The 20,327-nt window shown below is 28.5% G+C and overlaps 6 protein-coding genes across 6 annotated transcripts; 5 read left to right on the forward strand and 1 right to left on the reverse strand.

Annotated features, from left to right (window-relative positions):
• Positions 1–1,017: 1,017 nt before the first annotated feature.
• On the forward strand, positions 1,018–1,634 carry LOC111680594 (diptericin-D-like). The gene is made up of 2 exons (XM_023442262.2): positions 1,018–1,177; positions 1,240–1,634. The coding sequence occupies exons 1-2, from the start codon at positions 1,097–1,099 to the stop codon at positions 1,447–1,449; spliced, it is 291 nt and encodes a 96-aa protein (XP_023298030.2). The 5' UTR covers positions 1,018–1,096; the 3' UTR covers positions 1,450–1,634.
• A 1,578-nt stretch (positions 1,635–3,212) lies between these two features.
• On the forward strand, positions 3,213–3,903 carry LOC111680580 (diptericin-D-like). Its single transcript, XM_023442248.2, has 3 exons — positions 3,213–3,361; positions 3,427–3,456; positions 3,518–3,903. Exons 1-3 carry the CDS (start codon positions 3,275–3,277, stop codon positions 3,716–3,718), a joined length of 318 nt encoding a protein of 105 aa, XP_023298016.2. The 5' UTR covers positions 3,213–3,274; the 3' UTR covers positions 3,719–3,903.
• A 154-nt stretch (positions 3,904–4,057) lies between these two features.
• LOC124419110 (diptericin-D-like) lies at positions 4,058–4,704 on the forward strand. Its single transcript, XM_046947482.1, has 3 exons — positions 4,058–4,216; positions 4,295–4,324; positions 4,393–4,704. Exons 1-3 carry the CDS (start codon positions 4,148–4,150, stop codon positions 4,600–4,602), a joined length of 309 nt encoding a protein of 102 aa, XP_046803438.1. The 5' UTR covers positions 4,058–4,147; the 3' UTR covers positions 4,603–4,704.
• A 2,858-nt stretch (positions 4,705–7,562) lies between these two features.
• LOC111680599 (diptericin-A-like) lies at positions 7,563–8,166 on the forward strand. Its single transcript, XM_046947480.1, has 3 exons — positions 7,563–7,703; positions 7,775–7,804; positions 7,872–8,166. Exons 1-3 carry the CDS (start codon positions 7,620–7,622, stop codon positions 8,082–8,084), a joined length of 327 nt encoding a protein of 108 aa, XP_046803436.1. The 5' UTR covers positions 7,563–7,619; the 3' UTR covers positions 8,085–8,166.
• A 1,453-nt stretch (positions 8,167–9,619) lies between these two features.
• On the forward strand, positions 9,620–10,149 carry LOC124419109 (diptericin-D-like). Its single transcript, XM_046947481.1, has 2 exons — positions 9,620–9,780; positions 9,833–10,149. Exons 1-2 carry the CDS (start codon positions 9,673–9,675, stop codon positions 10,043–10,045), a joined length of 321 nt encoding a protein of 106 aa, XP_046803437.1. The 5' UTR covers positions 9,620–9,672; the 3' UTR covers positions 10,046–10,149.
• Positions 10,150–15,574: 5,425 nt separating this feature from the next.
• On the reverse strand, positions 15,575–16,393 carry LOC111680598 (diptericin-D-like). The gene is made up of 2 exons (XM_046947319.1): positions 15,893–16,393; positions 15,575–15,826 (listed from the first exon to the last, which is right to left on the reverse strand). Exons 1-2 carry the CDS (start codon positions 15,926–15,928, stop codon positions 15,626–15,628), a joined length of 237 nt encoding a protein of 78 aa, XP_046803275.1. The 5' UTR covers positions 15,929–16,393; the 3' UTR covers positions 15,575–15,625.
• Between the last annotated feature and the right edge of the window lie 3,934 nt (positions 16,394–20,327).

Genomic DNA, 20,327 nt, shown 5'->3' on the forward strand with positions numbered 1-20,327 from the left:
CTATCTATCTATCTATCTATCTATCTATCTATCTATCTATCTATCTATCTATCTATCTATCTATCTATCTATCTATCTATCTATCTATCTATCTATCTCTCTATCTTTATATTAATTCTAGTTTAGATGCGTGAAGGGATTTACATTTGTTATGTATATGTCTATCTATATATCCATTTATCTATCTATCTTTCTATCTATCTATCTATCTATCTATCTATCTATCTATCTATCTATCTGTCTATCTATCTATCTATCTATCTATCTATCTATCTATCTATCTATCTATCTATCTATCTATCTATCTATCTATCTATCTATCTATCTATCTATCTATCTATCTATCTATCTATCTATCTATCTATCTATCTATCTATCTATCTATCTATCTATCTATCTATCTGTCTGTCTGTCTGTCTGTCTGTCTGTCTATCCGCCTGTCTGTCTGTCTGTCTGTCTGTCTGTCTGTCTGTCTGTCTGTCTGTCTGTCTGTCTATCTGTCTATCTGTCTATCTGTCTATCTGTCTATCTATCTATCTATCTATCTATCTATCTATCTATCTATCTATCTATCTATCTATCTATCTATCTATCTATCTATCTATCTATCAGGGTAGTGGGCAATACTTTGGAGCCCCCATAAAATTAGGTCAAATTATACCTCAAACTCTAGGCCGTACTATAGTAAAAACTTAAGAATGCACTATAAGTAGGGAAACTAAAAACCCTATATTATAACACAAACAACATATGTGTAAAACAAAATATATATCAAACGAAAAATAATCAATCATAATATTTTGAATCATTTGACATCTTTATATTTTTTTGCAAAAAAAACCCCGCTTTAAGAAGAATGTTTCTTATCAGTAATTATATATTTTAATATACGTATATATACAATACACACAATAGCTATTATTTACATATACATATGTACATACATATGTATAAATATTTTGTAGCAGATAATGTTTTATAAGGTAAATCCCCCAAAAATATCAAATACTAGAAAATTCTTATAAAAGTATCTGTAATTTCTTTCATTACCTTATTGAGAAATATTTCTTTAAACTAAGCTTAGCATTCAATAACGATGAAATTTTTCTGTTTTTTACTAATTTGTGCCTTAAGTATGGCATTGGCTATGCCTCAATATCAACCTGATACTAAAAAGGTTAGTTGCTAGTAATGTAAAATGAAAAAATATATATATTTTAATATTTTCTTCTCTTTCAGTTGCCTCAAATTACCACGATTGGAAATGGTTCTTTCAAGCAGGGTAATGTCAATTTTGATGTCCGTCAACAACTTTGGCAAAGTCCCAATCAACGTCATTCTATTCATGGTACTGGTGGTTATTCGAGAAATTGGGGTGAACCTAAACCGATAGATAATCAGAAGAACTATCGCGTTGGTGTTGGTTACACTTACAGATTTAAAGGCTGATATTGTAAATGTTTTAAAATTGTAGTTAAGTTTTAGAATAAATAGAATTTAAGATGTAAAATATATAAACCTTAATAATTAAAAAAAAATTAATTGGTGAAGACGTCGTTATTCGTAAGATTGGCCACTTGTTCCCTAGCTAATCAACACAGTTTTTCAGCTCAATCTTCACTTAACTAACTAAATACTAGGGTTTCAATGTTATTTTTTTAGAAAAAACATTTTAGGAAAATTGTTGATATCTTTTGATGCAGAATACACTAAAAGTAACACCAAACATTTTACAATTCTTTCTGGTCAGAGTAGGATAAGCAGAGGTATTTATAATTATACCTTACTAACCTTTCATTTTCTAAGTCGATTTAGCTATGTCTGTCCGTCCATTCGTCTGTCTGTGTGTCCATGTAGACCTTGTGCGCACGCTACAAGTTGCAATTTTCAAGATAATTTGATGACTTCTATTGGCTCAAGCATAATAAGTCAAACTATTGGCTAGGATATAGTTCAGACTATCAAGCCTGTCACAGAATTCCCTTCCGATCGAAAGTGAAATTTTATTTCCTAATATAATATCACTTTCCTAATATAACAGGCCTATATATATAAACCAGGATAAAGACTCGGCTATAGTCCAGATTATAGACTGTAGTCCAGACTTTATACTATACTATAGTCCAGTCTGGAGACTAGGCTATAGTGCAGATAATAAACAATAACATAGTCCAGACTATAGACTAGGCTATAGTCTAGACAATAGGCTATAGTCCAAACTATAGACTATGATCCAGTCTGTAGACTAGACTACAATCAAGATTAAATATACAAGTTACAGACTAGACTATAGTTCACAATACAGACTAGACTATAGTTTAAACTAAATATATCATAAACCAAACTATAGACTGGATTATAGCCTAGACAATAGTCTCTAGTATAGACTATAGACGATAATAGAGCCCAACAATAGTCATGTTTAAGGAAAATACTAGACCAGACTACATATATATAAGATATAGATCATAGTCCAAACTATTCTGTAATCCAGACTAGACTAAAGTCCTGAATATAGACTAGAGTTTATTATATAGTATCGACTTTATAGACTAGTTATTAGACTTTAGTCCAGGTTATAGACTGCAGTCCACATTACATATTAGACTGAAGTTTAGCTCTGTTGATATTTTAGATTATGAACTATATTATAGCTCAGACTAGACTATAGGCTGGACTATAGCCCAGACAATAGACTAGGCTATAGTCTAGACTGTAGACAAGACTAGAGCCCCGACAATAGTCAAGATTATAGACTATTGTCTAGTCCGAACTATTCCAGACTAGACAATAGTCTATACTAATATTACAGATTGGACTATGGATTGGACTACAGTCCAGACTATAGACTACAATCTAGATCGAATTATAGTTCAGAGTCTATGCTATATTATATTTTAAATTTAAGACTAGACTATTAAAAAATATAGTCTAGGGTACAAATTATTGATATTTCCACAGAACAAAGTAATTTCCTAAAAAAAAGTTATTTTGTATAATATATGAATTTTTACAAAAATAAATCCCCGTTTTTAAATTAAAATAGGAAATATTGAATATTTTCTAGATACATAAAAAACAAATAAATTTTAAACAAAAGAAACATACATTTTAAACAGCTAATGTTATTCCCGCATCAGAACAATGACAGCAAGTAAATTCCCTTTCCTGAAAAAATCACCTTAAGTTTTGCTATAAAAGTAAAAGCCATTTGCTCAAGTCGTTTTAATTTAAATTTATTACCTCAACTATACTAAACTTTACAAAAAAAAAGATGAATTTATTTTATTTGTTACTAATTTTTGGCTTTAGCATGGTGCTGACTTTGCCTCAATATAAAATCGAGAGAAAAGAATTTAATGTAAAAATTTTATATTTTGGTAATTTTTTGAATTATTAATTTATTTTTTTTTTTAATATTTTTAGTTTAACATTCCTCCACCAAATACAAATTATGTAAGTCCATTTTTATAGAGATTTAAAATTGTAGTTCCATTTTTTATATTTATTACTTTAGGTTCCTCAAATAACTACATCTGGTGGTGGTACTCCTGATGTGGGTAAAGTTAACATTGATGTCCGTCAAAAAATTTGGGAAAGTCAAAATGGCCGCCATTTAATTGATATCAACGGTGGTTATTCGAACAAATGGGGTGATCCCCATATTAAGGCGACTCCAGATATTCGTTATGGAGTTGGATATACTTTTAAACTTTAAAGAAGTTTAAAAGCATGAAATGTTATTTGTTAATAAATTGAAATTTAATAAGTTTTATAAAAAATCATAAATTTTACAAATTTTCAAACAAAATTAAAAAAAGTTAAAAATTTATTAAAAAATTAAAATTTTCTAAAACTTATTTCTTAGACTTTATTAAATGAGAACCTTGCTAAGACGATCTATTTATATATGTATTTATAATTAAAATGTGAAACCAACATAAGTATAAAAAACAATATTAATCAGATTATGATTAAGCTAAATAAAATATGACAAAAGTACTTTCTTCTAAAAGTAAATCCCCCTTAAAATAAAAATATTATTTATATAAAAAAAAAAATAAACAAAACATATAAAAGACGGAGATAAATCATTAAGCATTAACAGTTCGTTATTGTTTATTATACTAAGCAAATCTAAAGCAAAATGAAATTCGTTTATTTATTGGCAATTTGCGTTTTGTACATGTCAGTCATGGCATCTGCTCAGAAAAAGGTAAAATAATAAACTTGAGTTTAAATTTTTTTAATTCTTTTAAAATAAAATTTTATATTTTTCTAAAACTCTTTAAAGTTTAACTTGCCTCCTCCAGAACCCAAAAACGTAAGTTTAATAATTATCTTTTCATAAACAAACTATATCATTTAATTATTTTAAAATTTCTAATTTAGTTGCCCCAACTAAGCGGTGGTGGTGGCGGTTCCCGTAAACAAGGTTTTGATGTTAGTTTAGATGCTCGTCAAAAGGTTTGGGAAAGTCAAAATAAACGTCATTCTGTTGATGCCTCTGTCGGCTATTCTCAACATTTAGGCGGACAATATGGCAGTAGTCGTCCATCTTATCGTGGTGGTGTGGGTTATACTTATAAATTTGGCAAATAGAAAATTTATAAATTTTTTATTAAGTATTAAGACTGTTAAGGCCTCCATTAATTATTAAAATAAAAATTATTTATTGAAAATTGTTCCTTATCACTAAAGCAATTACCCATTTTCTTTCTTATCAAAACCAGTTACATAATTGTACAATTCACAATCGGTGTTGTACGGTTGTATGTAGTAGTATGTCGTAATTATTTTTTCTTATTGATTTGTTTTTGTTTCAAAAAATTTTATTTGAAAAATGTTTATCACATGCTACAACGATACGACAACGATTGTGAATTGTACAAATGTATTATAGCCTATTGTTATCATATAGGTAGTCTCTGTTCACATATAGATCACGTTAAATGATTTCTAAAACTATCTAATGGTTCATTTTTACTTGTTTACAACATTTAGTTTTAGCTTTATCTTGCTATTCGAATTTAAGGCCAAACATTTGACAAATCGAGTTAATTGGGTTTATGTGGAGACCCACAGAGTCCATTATGACTTACTTTATGAAATAGCAAATTAGAGGGAAGTAAGAACAGCTTATAGGATAAGTGAAAAGAATTCACATCCAAACAAAAAGTTTAAAATAAAAGTATTCTTGGAATGATATATCTATAGCTCATCACTTAAATATACATACAACTCCCCACGATAAAACCTATAAAACTATCTACTTAGCTTTGAGGAATCTAGCCATTTAGGCAAAGGTGAATTAAGGGTTAAATTTAGATTCAACCCGTAAACCGCTTCACACAGCTCACATAACAAGGCTCACATAGTTAATTCATTTGAAAACAATTAAAAAGCTAAACTTTAGAAGCTTTTATTACTTTATATAGTCAACCTAAACAGAGGTCTATTTACATATTGGAATCAAATCATTCTCAAAAAAAAACGGAATTATTTCAATAATGATATTTTATTCCGAATGCAATTTATTGGCGCTCATTAAGTACTAAAATTAAACACTTAATATTTTATTAATTACAAATCCATAAAATTTATTAAAACCATAAGAAATTCCCAATTATCAAAGTTCGGGGTTTCTACATTCTTTTTTCAACTTAAAGCACACGATCGATTGAATTTTTTAAGTACAATGTTTGATAAAGAATATTAACATATACACTCTTATAAATTTTTGTTTAAATTTACACTATTTATTGTAGGTAACCAGATTCCTAGTATAATAAGTGTAAAACTACATGTTAAAAAGTATTCAAAAATTTTAAACACATTGTATGTAAAAATAATTGAAACAAATTTTTTATTTTTACCTATTTATAGGTATGTTATGTGTTTAAAATGTTTAGCAACATTTCAGTTTTGTTTAAATTTAAACACTTTGTGCCTAAAAAACAATTTTTATATGTAAATTTAAAACTATATTGTTTAATACTACATGATAAATATGTATATATAAACACATAAAAAAATTTTGAAGAGAATTGAATGAAATTTGGTACATGATCTTCTATTGTCCCAGGGACGAACCCGATTGAAAATGGTTAAGATCGGTCCATTATTTCACCTAGCCCCCATACAGGGCTTGTAAACATTGTAATCAAACTACATGTCGCAATTTTGGAGATAATTCAATGAAATTTGGTACATGATCTTTTATGGTACTGTAGACAAAGCCTATTTAAAATGGTTTACATCGGTCCATTACTTCACCTAGGCCCCATAGAATTGAACCCGCCAAATAGAGCTTTTAAGTTCATAATTAATATACTCGTATCTCGACAAAAAGCTGCAATACCAAGTTCTATACTAGTCTTGATGACCCTGATAAACCTTTTAATTATAGACCTCATTTGACCCTAGCCCCTCTAAAAAGCCCCCATCAAAATTTTACTTAAATATCCACAGTTTTATTAAACAGTAAATGGCTTTAGCACATCTGAGGTAAGGAACAATTCAACTTAAATGCTTTATTATAAAAACTACATCACATTTTATTCGTATACAGGTGTAGGGTATTATATGGTCGGCGTCGCCCGACTATAACTTCTTACTTGTTTTTACTTATTTTTGGAAAAAAGAGACTTTTTACGACAGGGCTCAATGGGCTGATGGGGAAAATATGGGCCTATTGGTAGAAGAATTAACGACTACATCAAAGTTATTTATGTAGAATTTAAAAGTGTTATTAGTGTAATGTTTAGTGTTTGAATTTTGACATTCAAGTCATTTTTTGTAGGGAGTTTGTATGGGAGCTAGGATCAAATGAGGCCCGATTATTACAAAAATCGGTAATGTCATTAAAAGTTCTATAAAACTAAGTTTTGCCTTTTGTTGACATAATAGAACATTTAACTTAATTATGAGCCCCAAGGACCTATTCAGGAGATACGGTTGTATGGACCGATTTCATTCAATTGTCTTAAAAATTGTGACTTTGCACACAAGGTTTACATGGACCAGCCAGACGGACGGACGGACAAAGCTTAATCGACTCAGAAAATGATTCTGAGCCTATTGGTATACTTTAAGGTGAATTTATAGGACGAATATTTTTGTGTTACAAACATTAGCTCAATCCCAATATACACTCCTCACTAAAGTGGTGTAGGGTATAAATATAGTCAAATTTGCTAGTTTTTTTCTTATTTAAAATTGTAATTTTTGACTCCTTTACGTTTCAAAACTTTTACTTTAGAAATTTCTTAAAAGATTTACAATTTTTTTTTTAATAGAGCATTATAAACTAAAACTGACTTGGGTCACTTTTAAATTACAAGGTTTTTAGCACTATAAAAAAGAAAATGACTATTAACTCAGTACATCTGTTTATATTTATTATATAAAAAGTACCTTCAGAAAAAACAATATTTATATCAATAAGGCTAAAAGCAAACACTACCAAGTCATATTATGGTTAAGTTAAATTAAGAAAAGTTTTTTTCTTATAAGTAAATCCCCTACATTATAACAACAATGCTCAATAAAACGTATAAAAGAATCAAACAGTTTCAAGATCGATATCATTTCAATATTGTTTATTGAACTAAAAGAAAATGAAATTCGTTTACTTGTTGGCTATTTGTGTTGTCTATATGGCTGCCTTGGCAGCAGCCCAGAAAAAGGACACCAAGTTAAAGGTAAAAGATTTTAATTGCCATTTTAATTAATTAAATATTAATATTTTTTTAATTTTTCTTTCATATAAAAGTTAAATTTGCCTCCTCCAACCCCAAAAACTGTAAGTTTTAATATCGAAAACTCGATATTAAAATCGATAAACTTATTATATAAAAACTTTATTTTAGTTGCCCCAACTTACTGGAGGCGGTGGTGGTTCCCGTAAGCAAGGTTTTGATGTAAGCTTGGATGCTAGTAAAAAAGTTTGGGAAAGTCAAAATAAACGTCATTCTGTTGATGCCTCAGTTGGTTATGGTCAACATTTGGGCGGACCTTATGGCAATAGTCGTCCAGATTATCGTGGTGGTATTGGTTATACTTATAAATTTGGTAAAAAGTAATTAAGAAAATGTATTATAACATAAAAAATTACTTTCTAATGGATAGTATCCATAATAAATAAATATATTTGTTTGAAAATTATCTAATTGCTTTTTAATAGCTTGGGATAAAAATAAATCTACTAAAATGTCGATCGAGATTTATATTAACAAATACCTTTAACCGATTACTGTTTAGTTTGATTCGAAAACAAAACTGTTGGAATCTGTATTCTAAATACATTGTAACCTCAAGATTTGTTGAAAGATTTGTCTAAATATAGTACAAACAAGTAAGAAATTATAGTCAGGCGAGGCCAATAATACCCTACACCTTTTACAAAAATATAATCTGATTTAGTTGACATAATAAAGCATTTATGTTGAATTGTACCTTGTACCCCAGATATACATACTTAAGCCGTTTATTGTTGAATAGAATTGTGGACATTTAAGTGAAATTTTGCGACCTATACTTTGATTACAAGGTTTACAAGCCCTATTGGGGGGTTCAGTTGTATGGGGGCTAGGTGAAATAATGGACCGATCTTAACTATTTTCAACAGGCTTCGTTCCAGGAACAATAGAAGATCATGTATTTCATTGAATTATTTTCAAAATTGCGACCTGTAGTTCGATTACAATGTTTACATGGACGGACAGACGGACACAGCTAAAGTGGTGTAGGGTATAATTATGCTAAAGGTTATTATGAACTTTATATTAATACATTGACCATTTCTTTACACGTTTGTGATGAAAGAATTATTGAATGGCTGCTTATTACTTGAATTCTATGGATTTCTTGTGATAGATTCTTTCTTATCCTTTCTTTCCTTAAAGAAACCCGTAAAACCCGCCAAAAGGCTAATGAGGGAGGAATTCATTATTAATATTGATCCTTACAATACTGTAATATTGGATCATGCTATGCTATCGTTTATAGACATAACGCAAAATATTTTACACATTCCTCAATAATACGGACTTCTGCCTGAAAGCTAGTATTCTGAATTTCGGTAGTTTATCTGAATTTTCAATATATAGATTCCCATTGTATTTCAATTAATAAGCATCAGATTCCTGCTGATTTAAAGACAAACCTTACGCTTAAAGTGCGTCAAACTATTTGCAAACCCAATTCATAACAATAACCTTTACTCTTAGGAAACAAACATCTCTATTTCCAAATATCTTAACGTCCTAATGAAGGAATATGAATCGCTATATGTGAATTTTGTTATTAGTTTAAATTAAAAAAAAAAAACAATTTAAAAATGAATTATATTCTGTTAAACAGAGCAAAATTTATAAAACCCCAACTTAAAAATAATAAATACCACATTTATAAGTAAGTATAGTACTATATTATAAAAAGTACTCACTTTATCTAAAGAAAGTAAATATTTATATAGAAAAACTAAAATAATAGGCATGAGTATATACAATTTAGTCATATTATAGTTAAGCTAATTTAAGAAGTACTTTTTTCTATAAAGTAAATCCCCTTCCTCCAAAACACAGTCCAACAAAACGTATAAAAGATCAAGACAATTCAAAAATCGACATCATTCCTAGATTGTTTATTAAACTAAAGACAAAATATAAAATGAAATTAATTTACTTATTGGTCATTTGCGCTGTCTATATGGCGGCCATGGTAGCTACAAAGGACAACGACTTTAAGCTGAAATTACCTCCACCAGAACCGAAAAATGTAAGTTTTAAAAACCTAAAAATCTTTATAGATTTATAAATCTTTATTTTAGTTGCCCCAATTGAGCGGTGGTGGTGGCGGCTCTCGTAAACAAGGATTTGATGTAAGCTTGGATGCTAGCCAAAAGGTTTGGGAAAGTCAAAATAAACGTCATTCAGTTGATGCCTCCGTTGGCTATTCGCAACATTTGGGTGGACCCTATGGCAACAGTCGTCCAGAATATCGTGGTGGTGTTGGTTACACTTATAGATTTGGCAAAAAGTGATTTATAAATCTTGTAATAGAAATGGTTTCCTGGTATTTAAGTTATAAAGAAAAAAGTTGAACATTGATAGTTTTTAACAATAAAAATGATTAGAATCCCACAAACTAGAATTTGTTTAATTTATGATTCTTAGTAGAAAACCTATAGGCTGCTCTAAAATCTATTCTATAGACTGCCCTGTAGTCTAGAATGCAGACTACTCTATAATCAATTCTATAGACTGCTCTATAGTTAAGACTATAGACTGATCTATAGTCAAGCTATAGACTGATCTATAGTCAAGACTATAGACTGCTCTATAGTCAAGACTATAAACTGCTCTATAGTCAAGACTATAGACTGCTCTATAGTCAAGACTATAGACTGCTTTATAGTCAAGACTATAGACTGCTCTATAGTCAAGACTATAGACTGCTCTATAGTCGAGACTATAGGCTGCTCTATAGTCAAGACTATAGACTGCTCTATAGTCAAGACTATAGACTGCTCTATAGTCAAGACTATAGACTGCTCTATAGTCAAGACTATAGACTGCTCTATAGTCAAGACTATAGACTGCTCTATAGTCAAGACTATAGACTGCTCTATAGTCAAGACTATAGACTGCTCTATAGTCAAGACTATAGACTGCTCTATAGTCAAGACTATAGACTGCTCTATAGTCAAGACTATAGACTGCTCTATAGTCAAGACTATAGACTGCTCTATAGTCAAGACTATAGACTGCTCTATAGTCAAGACTATAGACTTCTCTATAGTCAAGACTATAGACTGCTCTATAGTCAAGAATATAGACTGCTCTATAGTCAAGACTATATAGATAGCTCTATAGTCAAGACTATAGACTGCTCTATAGTAAAGACTATATAGGCTGCTCTATAGTCAAGGCTATAGACTGCTCTATAGTAAAGACTATAGACTGCTCTATAGTAAATACTATATAGGCTATATAGACTATAGGCTGCTCTATAGTCTAGACTATAGGCTGCTCTATAGTCTAGACTATAGGCTGCTCTATAGTCTAGACTATAGACTGCTCTATAGTCAAGACTATAGACTGCTCTATAGTCAAGTCTATAGACTGCTCTATAGTAAATACTATATAGACTGCTCTATAGTCAAGACTATATAGACTACTCTGTATTCAAGACTATAGGTGCTGAGTGTGGTACTGCTTCATGGCCCTTGATGACAAAATCACTGGCAAAACTTGGTATAAGTTTTTGGGCAATATTCGATACGCTACCAGCATGAACGCAAGCCACTAAAACCGCAAGAACTATTAAGAACTTCATATTGTTTTATTAAACAAACTCAAACTAATTGCAAGTGAAAATTGTCTGAGCTATTTATATTAAATATATTACATTGATAGTAGAAAATCTTTGTATTAATCGATATCATTTATTGGCGTATATAGTTGATATTGTTATGACACCCCTAATAGCCACTTCTGTTGGTTTACTACTATCTATATGTGTACTTAAATTCGATCGCGTGCAATTAGCGTTTTAAAAAAAGAAATTGCAAAAAAAAGCAGGAATTGAATGGTGGGGAAATTTTAAAAATTGGTTTATCAAAGAAAAAAGTATTAATAAACTTTACATAATATAAATTAAAACTAGTGTAATCCGGAGGTTTCCTATCTGTCCGAAATAATTTTATTTGAGGCAATTCAAATGTAACTAGTAATTCTAAAAATTATCTCTAACAGACAATTTTAATTACTACTGTGACTTGACTTCAAATTAAGATAAGGGGATCGATCTATGATTCATATTAATTTTTATAAATAAACATAAAATCTACAGAAATCCTTAAAGAACGCTTCAGGAAATATAAAACATTCTTCAATGATCAAACATAGATTTTTATATGAAAATCATAAAATCACTTATACTTTCCAAAAGAGTTTTGTTAAATTCCTACCAAACGATCCCAAGAGGCGGTAGGAAAATGATCAGTTTAAGATTTCCACCGTGGGGATTCTTATTTAGTTATATGGCTGTTATGACTTCGTCATCCTGCAATCGTAAGCTAAAAACTACTTCAATATGCAGGTGTACAGCTTGTCAATGGCAATAGGCTAGAGTTGAAAAAGAAGCAACATCAGATGAAAATAACAACCATAATCTTAACAAAGATAAAGTAGAGGAAGTGATGGAAGTGGTGAATGACATCAAAGCGGTTATATAGTGACGGTAAGAAGCAGATGCGCCAGAAGATATTGAGAAAATCTCAAGACACTTCGAAAGATCTATAGAACTCACTATCAACATAAAATGTCAAAAAGAAGCTAATCACTTGAGGTTTTAAATACTGAAAACAAAACCAAATATTTTCAAATATATCTTTCGCAAAGGAGTCTACAGTCAGAATGCTACGATTAAGAGATACAAACTGTTATATAGACGACTACGTTGGTCATATCAATTTTGAAGAAAGGGGTGTCTGGAAAGACATATAAACAAGGAAGAAGATGCTGAAAAGGAAAGACAGCTGCAGCTTACGCCAAAGCAAACACTGGGACAATATCTGGTATGCAATATATGTCACCAGTATGATAGAAGCTCTGCTAATGTAGATGATGACAAAAAGTTTCTAAAAATTTTTTTATCGATATTTTACGTTTTTGCAATTCATCTTACGACTGTAAATGCAAATCTTTAAAAAAAAACACTGAAATTAATTAAGTAGCAATAGACTTTCTTTAAAAAAATTACAATAATCGGTTATGAAAATCTGCAATGACTTACATTTTTCTTGAATATACCTAGTACTGACGGCCGACTTTACATTCTTGATCCTTCAAGATTTTGTTATTAAATGCACAAATATTTATATTCATTTTAATAGATTATTAATTACATTAAAACGATTTTCTTTCCTTTTTACTTTTTTTCTAAATTGGCTATTGCTCTTTATTTTTTTAGCTTTTCTTTATTTTCTATATTTTTGCTAAATTAACAATAAAAAAATGATTTTAAACTGATTTTATTTTTAAACTGATTCTTATTTGCATTTTCTTAAACAAAACTTTCTTCACTACCATCACCGCCATCTTTATTTACTTTAACTCATTTTATTTCTTTCTTTATTAAATCACACAACTTTTGCAACAACACATTACTAACCGCTTATTTCCATCAAACAATAACAACAACCAAAGGCGGCTAAAAAATAACGAATGGCCAGAGAATCGAAAATAAACGACCGGCTTGCTAATTTGCAAAAAGAAAATTACACATTTTTCAAACATGATTTTTAACAAAATTTCAAAGATTCTTATAGAAATTTTTACATAAAAATAAACTTTAATATCTTATTTACATTTAAAAGCAAAAATATTTTAAATTTCTTTAATTTTAATATTATTTTGTTAATTTTCTAAATTAACATTCACTTTTAACAACCGCATTGTTCAGAAATAAAGTAAAAACTAAAAAAGAGTAAGAAGAAGAATTGAAGGGCTCTCAATTAAAGCTGCACTAAATGTAAACAAAACTCTTTTTTTTAAGTAAAGGGAGAGTAAATGTGTGTGAGTAGGTGTGTGTGTGCAATGTTTATTTACTTTGTTTATTTACATTTTTAATGCAATGAGTGGGAAAGTAGGATAATTTTGACATTTTTGTTAATAATATGCGTATTATGTAACAAAAATGTTTAATTTATTAAAATATACATTCTTTTTTATATAAATTAATTAAATTGATAATATTTCTGTTAAACAATTTAACGGTTTTTCTTCTAAGAACATTACAATCAGAAGATAGGTATAAAAATTCCGTGATTAATTTGAATTTTAATCAAAAAATCGAAAATGAAATCGGCTTAAAATATTAAATAAGATTCAATTAAGAAAAAAAAAACAAATCTATGATTCCTCTGTCACTGCAAAAATGTAGAGGTGAAAGAGAAGTATGTAGTCCTAAGCAATAGCAGATGAAAATAACAACCATAATCCCAACAAGTATAAAGTAGAAGAAATTATGGAAGAGATGAATGACATCATAGAGGCTATTTGGTGACACTGTGAAAAAATGTTCCAGAAGATATTGAGTCAATTTTAAGACACTTAGTAAGTTAGTTGGAAAGAAGGATGTAGTATATCCATCAAATCCGAAGATATACACTTAGGCCTCTATCGAGGCTGTTGTGCGCTCCTTAGCCAGTGTCTCAGGTGGGAATCGAACCCACCACCTCCGGTCTACCATACTAGAACACTAACCACTAACCTACCGGAGGCCAATTCGAAAGATACCTATATAGAGTTCCTCAAAGTCAAAGATAAACAGATTAGAACAGAACTATGAAAACAAAAGTCTGCAGGCAGAATCCTACGATTAAAACACTGGAATGATATCTGCAACGCAGTTTATCTCACTGGGACATCTAGGACATCTGCCAATTTACACGATGTCAAAAAGTTAATTAACATGTTTTTCTTTAAAATCTGACGATTTTGCAACTATAAATGTAAGTCCTTTTAAAACATTCGAACTCGACTTTTTCATGTACCAAAATTTATATAATCGTTTAAGAAAATTAGCAAATGACTTACCTTTTCCTTAAATTTACGTAGTACTGCACTTTCTTGATGCACACAATATATTTAAATTTATTTTAATTTTATACTAGAACACTTTTCCTTTTTACTTTTTTTTCTAAATTGGCAATCGCTCTTTTATTTTTTTTTTAATTTTCTTTTATTTTCACAAATATTTTTTAAACTGATTTTATTTTTATAGCTAATTTGCATTTTCTTAAACATAATTTTCTTTACTACCATCAACGCCATATTTATTTACTTTGACTTATTTCTTTCTTTATTTATTTAATCACAACTTTTACAACAACACTTCACTAACCGCTTATTTCCATCAAACAATAACAACAACCTAAGGCGGCTGAAAAATAACGAATGGCCAGAGAATCAAAAATGAACAAACGGCTTGCTAATTTGTAAAAAAAAATTGCACAATTTTCAAATATGATTTTTAACAAAATTTCAATGATTCTCATAGAAATTTTTACATAAAAATAAACTTTAATATTTTATTTATATTTTAAAGCAAAAATATTTTGCATTTCTTTAATTTTAATAATATTTTGTTAATTTTCTAAATTAACTTTCACTTTTAACAACCGCATTGTTCAGAAATAAAGTAAAAACTAAAAAAAGAGTAAGAAGAAGATTTAAAGGGCTCTCAATTTAAGCTGCACTAAATGTAAACAAAACTCTTTTCTTTTAAGTGAAGGGAGAGTAAATGTGGGTGAGTAGGTGTGTGTGCAATGTTTATTTACTTTGTTTATTTACATTTTTAATGCAATGAGTGGGAAAGTAGGATAATTTTAAAAATTTTTTTGTGTTTTTGTCAATAATATGCGTATTATGTAACAAATATGTTTAATTTATTTAAATATAAATTCTTTTTTATAGAAATTAGGTAAATTATTTTTTCTGTTAAATAGTTTATCGAATTTTCTTCTAACCCAATTTCATTTAAAAATCATTTGCTGGTAAGATTATTAAAATGTTGGTTTGTTTCTGTAAAAAGAGGATTTATAAACCATTTAAATCTACCATCTATAAGTATAGATGCCACCTACACGACGATCTGCAGGACTATTACCATAAGGACCACCCACATGTTGGGAATAACCTCCAGTTATATCAAAAGAATGTTTATCACCACTTTCGTAAACATTTTTACGCACATCGGCAATGAAATCATAACCATCCTTTTGATTACCACCTCCCGCAACAAAGATCTTGGGATCCTATTGAATAATTAAACAGAAATTATAAACAAAAGTTTCTTTATTCATTTAAAAATTATTAAATACCTTTATTTTCTCAGGCTGGGCGAAAACAGCAGCCATAGTAATAGCAAAAAAACACAAACAATTTTAATTTTGTTTGAAACGACATTTTGGTAATAAAATTTCAAATTGAACTATTAGCTTCTTTTTCAATAACGCAGCGTTACCACGAATCAAGTCATACTCAGCCAAATATTGTCATTCCAGTAAAAGCTGTATCAACCAAAAGTTTTTTACCCAAGAAAAAACTATCCGCCACCGTAAAACTTTTAAAGTCACTTTCAATGTCCCACTTTGAAGTTGGACTGCATATTCTGGGCGTATTCTTAGCATCCAACAAGGCATTTGTATTTGGTGCAGGTTCTCTGTAATGATGTGGCTAGATTTTTGCAGCTTTTAACATATATATATAGGTCCTTTAATCCTTCGTCTTCACACTTTTTTGGCTGGTCTAAGCAAACCAATCACGTGTAGCATATTAAAACCGATGGAGCACATTCCCTCATAAGTTGCAAAGAGCAATTTAAATCAACTGAATATTATTATCTTGGATCGAACAAAATGTTTTAATAATATAAAAAGATGCTGTCAGCCATAGTTGAGCTTTTACAACAATCATCTCTATCATTTTAAAACCGATGGTACACATTCCCCATAAGCTTAAGTGTGATTCAATGGCACCTTTAAATGTCTTGGATCCGATAAATTATTCTAAAAATGTAGAAATGTCCTATTAACTCCTTGGTGTAATCAGGGATTTTGCCGTTTCTTTGATTGGATACTCTAATGAGGATTCTTTGAGCAACATTCTAGTTTAAGGTCTTACCCTTAATAACACGACCCTTCATAATCAAACAGAATCTACGTTGGTGTATGTATGTATGTATGTATCTATATATATATTTATCTATTTGCCTATCTATCTATCTATCTATCTATCTATCTATCTATCTATCTATCTATCTATCTATCTATTTATCTATATATCTATCTATCTATCTATCTATCTATCTATCTATCTATCTATCTATCTATCTATCTATCTATCCATTTATCTATCTATCTATCTATCTATCTATCTATCTATCTATCTATCTATCTATCTATCTATCTATCTATCTATCTATCTATCTATCTATCTATCTATCTATCTATCTATCTATCTATCTATCTATCTATCTATCTATCTATCTATCTATCTATCTATCTATCAATTACATTAAATTAACATTCTCCAATATATATTTCTTTAAATTATTTATTTATTTTTGTATCTTATAAATTACAAATTATTGATTTCAATTTGTTTTTTTTTTACATTAAAACATGTAACATTTTGTGTCTGTGTTTATTTTTATATAACATAATTTAACTTATATTTAAAAATATTTGTTTGCAGCTTAATAAAATTAACAAAAATTCGCAAAAACAAAAATACAAAAAAATAAAATAATAATTAAAATTTTAAGATACAAAGTAGCACACATTGAATTTTAACATAGAGATACACAAGTTTTCAATTATTTATATAAAATGAAAATGTATTTGTATTTAAAACAAAAGAGAAATGCAATTATGTAAATAATTTTGTTAGAAATTTGACAGGAAGACATAGTTGAGCAAAACAGAAGAAAACAAAATGGCACTAATTTTTGCAAAGTTTTTTTATAACTAAAGAGATAGAAGAGTTTGGAAAATTAGTGCATTATTATATTAAAAAAATAATAAAAATAAACAATTATACCAGTGCTTTGTTTAATTAGGAATGTTAATAGTTAATAAGCTAATAAGAAAAGAGATTAAGATTTAAGTTTGGTTATATGAAAAAATTTCAAAGTATTTTGTTTTGAAAAGACGCTTAAGCTATAAGAAAAAAGCTGTAGGAAGTACAAGAGTTATACATACATGTTTAAAGAGAGAGAGAGAGAGAAACTTAAAAACTAACATTAAAAAGTCTTGGTTAAATAGAGCTAGAGTTTAGAAGTATTAAACTTGAGAAAGAGTGAGTGGGGAAAAAAGCTAAAATTGTTGGAAATACCAAAAGTGTAGTTAACATAGATATTATAATATCCTTTTTTTTATAAAGTTTTAAAATATTTTTCTATCCTTTTGAAACCATCATCACATTTCTTTAGTATTTTTAAAAATTTTACTTTTTTTTAATATGTTTTAAAACTAAATTTTGTTTCTTTGTTTTATTTGGCATAATAAATATATATATTTTATAAATAATTTATATATGTTTTTAATTATATTTGTTATGATTTTAAATATATATAATTTGTTTCCTCTAATTGTGTTTGTTTTATAATTTTTTCTTTTCTACCATAAAATTTCACTCTATTTTAAATTTTTTTAAGTTATTTTTTTTTTAATTTCAAATAAATAAGTGGACTTTTAAAAGTAATAAGTTATTCGTTATACAAAAATTGCACTCAAAACCACTTGGAATTGTTGAAAAACAGTTAAAAATTTTATAATTGTTAAAAAAAAATTAATATTGAAATTTTAAAAATCCTCCTTTGGGGTCCCTTTTTCTTCTTTTATTACGTAAATAATTTCATATTCCAAATGTTTTCTTTTCAATATTTTTGAATTTAGTCTTATTTTTTTGAAAATCATAAAATAATTTTAAAAATTCTCTTACAGAAATGTTTAACTTTGCCTCAATTGTTTGTTTACACGCTCATAACTAAAACTAAAAAATTTATATATTTTTTACAATTTTTTTATTTTTACTTAAATTTATTTAATTGTTTTTTGTTTTTATTAAAACTTTTTTTATGGCCTTTAAGGTACACAATTTAATATGTTTTTTTTTGTGTTTTTCTTTAAATTTTTGAACTTTTTTCCATGTGTTTTTGTTGTAAATAAAATGTATAATGTTTTTCAAAAATATATATGTATTTGTATGTATGCAAGTATGTAGTTTTATAATAATTTATTAATAATTTTTTTCGTTGCCAAAAAAAAGTATTATTTTTATATAAAATTTTTTTACCTTTTTTTTGTTCATAATTTATTGAAATATTTATTTGGTTTCCCTGCTATTAAAAGAGATAATTTCTTGGTTTTTTTCGTCGCATTTACATTATTGGATCGGATGTTTTTGGAAAAAAATTTAAGATGAAAATGTAATTTTGAAATGAAATTTAAATTTTTTGCTGTAAAGAACCCTTTGGTGGTGGAAACTTAACTTTATAATGAAGAACTTGTTTTAAAGTCAAAACTTGTTCGGGGGTGATAATCTTATATCGGGAGGAAAACCTAATTCGAATATCGTACTTGAAGGATGCCCACCACCCATAGCAGAGAAGAGTAGTTCTGGTATATCTAAGATCGGGTTGGAGCAACAGGGTCAATGCTTACTAATCATTTATAGAACGTGCCGTCCCTAACGAATGTCCTGCATGTGGTCAGGGCCCTTATCACAGACACCACATATTCAACTGCTCAGCCAATCTTACTTCACTCTGTCCAATGAATTTTTTTAGGCTTGGATATTGTTTTAGAACCTTCCAACTAGATTAAATTCTCTTTTAAGGTGTTCTGCATGTGGTCAGGCCCCTTATTACAGCCACCACATTACCAACTGCTCAGCCAACCTAACTTCACTCTGTCCAATGGATTTATGGACGCATCTAGTTGTAGTAGCCCAATTTTTAGGCATGGATATTGATTTTGAACCTTCCAAATAGATTATTGTATAGTTTTAGCCGTTGCAACAACAACAGCAACTAAAATTTAACTTTAATTTAAAATCGTATCTATATTTTTTTTTGTTTGTTTACATTTTTTTGTTGCTAGTCTGTCAAAATAACCACAGATGACACAATATCGATAACTTTTTCTTAACACCGAGTTTTATAACAGTTGCGATGACTGCTGGCAACACAACTTAAGTATCAATAATCGAACCGGGGTTTTTAAATTATTTCCGCCTTAATTTTTAACAAAAAAAAAAAAAAAACTTGAAATTCTTTTTAATAAGGGAAACCAAATAATTACATTTTAGTTAATTTTCTTCATATTTAGTTTAAACTTTTTATATATATATATATATATATTGTTATCTATTTCTACCATATTGAGAATATCAAATAAACTATACTTGTCCTTTAATAATTTTACAATAAAGGGAAAGGTTATGAATAGTTTTAGATGTATAAATATACTTTAAACTATTGACATATTTCTTCTTTTCATTTTACAATTGAAAATGTTTTATACAAAACTATATTTTGAATATTGTATACAAATAAATTTAAAGAACTTTAGAAACAAAAACTGATTTTATAAAAAAGTATAAAAACTTTTAATTTTCTTAAAAGTTTTATAGAATTTCTTTTTAATAAAAAATTTACACAAAGAAATTCTTTAATATTTTTAAAGTTCTTTAAACATTTTGCCAAGTTTATGTTTCTTTTTGAATAAATATTAATTAATTTTGTTTATATGT

This window comes from Lucilia cuprina, chromosome 3, assembly GCF_022045245.1.
Source record: "Lucilia cuprina isolate Lc7/37 chromosome 3, ASM2204524v1, whole genome shotgun sequence".
Taxonomy (NCBI): Eukaryota; Metazoa; Arthropoda; class Insecta; order Diptera; family Calliphoridae; genus Lucilia; species Lucilia cuprina.

Excerpts from the sequence above, each read along its gene's own strand:
- LOC111680594 (XM_023442262.2), top strand. The coding sequence starts at position 1,097 with ATGAAATTTTTCTGTTTTTTACTAATTTGTGCCTTAAGTATGGCATTG. Across the intron at positions 1,178-1,239 it reads ATCAACCTGATACTAAAAAG|TTGCCTCAAATTACCACGAT; the intron begins GTTAGTTGCTAG and ends CTTCTCTTTCAG.
- LOC111680580 (XM_023442248.2), top strand. The coding sequence starts at position 3,275 with ATGAATTTATTTTATTTGTTACTAATTTTTGGCTTTAGCATGGTGCTG. Across the intron at positions 3,362-3,426 it reads TCGAGAGAAAAGAATTTAAT|TTTAACATTCCTCCACCAAA; the intron begins GTAAAAATTTTA and ends TAATATTTTTAG. Across the intron at positions 3,457-3,517 it reads CTCCACCAAATACAAATTAT|GTTCCTCAAATAACTACATC; the intron begins GTAAGTCCATTT and ends TTATTACTTTAG.
- LOC124419110 (XM_046947482.1), top strand. The coding sequence starts at position 4,148 with ATGAAATTCGTTTATTTATTGGCAATTTGCGTTTTGTACATGTCAGTC. Across the intron at positions 4,217-4,294 it reads TGGCATCTGCTCAGAAAAAG|TTTAACTTGCCTCCTCCAGA; the intron begins GTAAAATAATAA and ends AACTCTTTAAAG. Across the intron at positions 4,325-4,392 it reads CTCCTCCAGAACCCAAAAAC|TTGCCCCAACTAAGCGGTGG; the intron begins GTAAGTTTAATA and ends TTTCTAATTTAG.
- LOC111680599 (XM_046947480.1), top strand. The coding sequence starts at position 7,620 with ATGAAATTCGTTTACTTGTTGGCTATTTGTGTTGTCTATATGGCTGCC. Across the intron at positions 7,704-7,774 it reads AAAAGGACACCAAGTTAAAG|TTAAATTTGCCTCCTCCAAC; the intron begins GTAAAAGATTTT and ends TTCATATAAAAG. Across the intron at positions 7,805-7,871 it reads CTCCTCCAACCCCAAAAACT|TTGCCCCAACTTACTGGAGG; the intron begins GTAAGTTTTAAT and ends ACTTTATTTTAG.
- LOC124419109 (XM_046947481.1), top strand. The coding sequence starts at position 9,673 with ATGAAATTAATTTACTTATTGGTCATTTGCGCTGTCTATATGGCGGCC. Across the intron at positions 9,781-9,832 it reads CTCCACCAGAACCGAAAAAT|TTGCCCCAATTGAGCGGTGG; the intron begins GTAAGTTTTAAA and ends TCTTTATTTTAG.
- LOC111680598 (XM_046947319.1), bottom strand. The coding sequence starts at position 15,928 with ATGGCTGCTGTTTTCGCCCAGCCTGAGAAAATAAAG. Across the intron at positions 15,827-15,892 it reads CCCAGCCTGAGAAAATAAAG|GATCCCAAGATCTTTGTTGC; the intron begins GTATTTAATAAT and ends ATTATTCAATAG.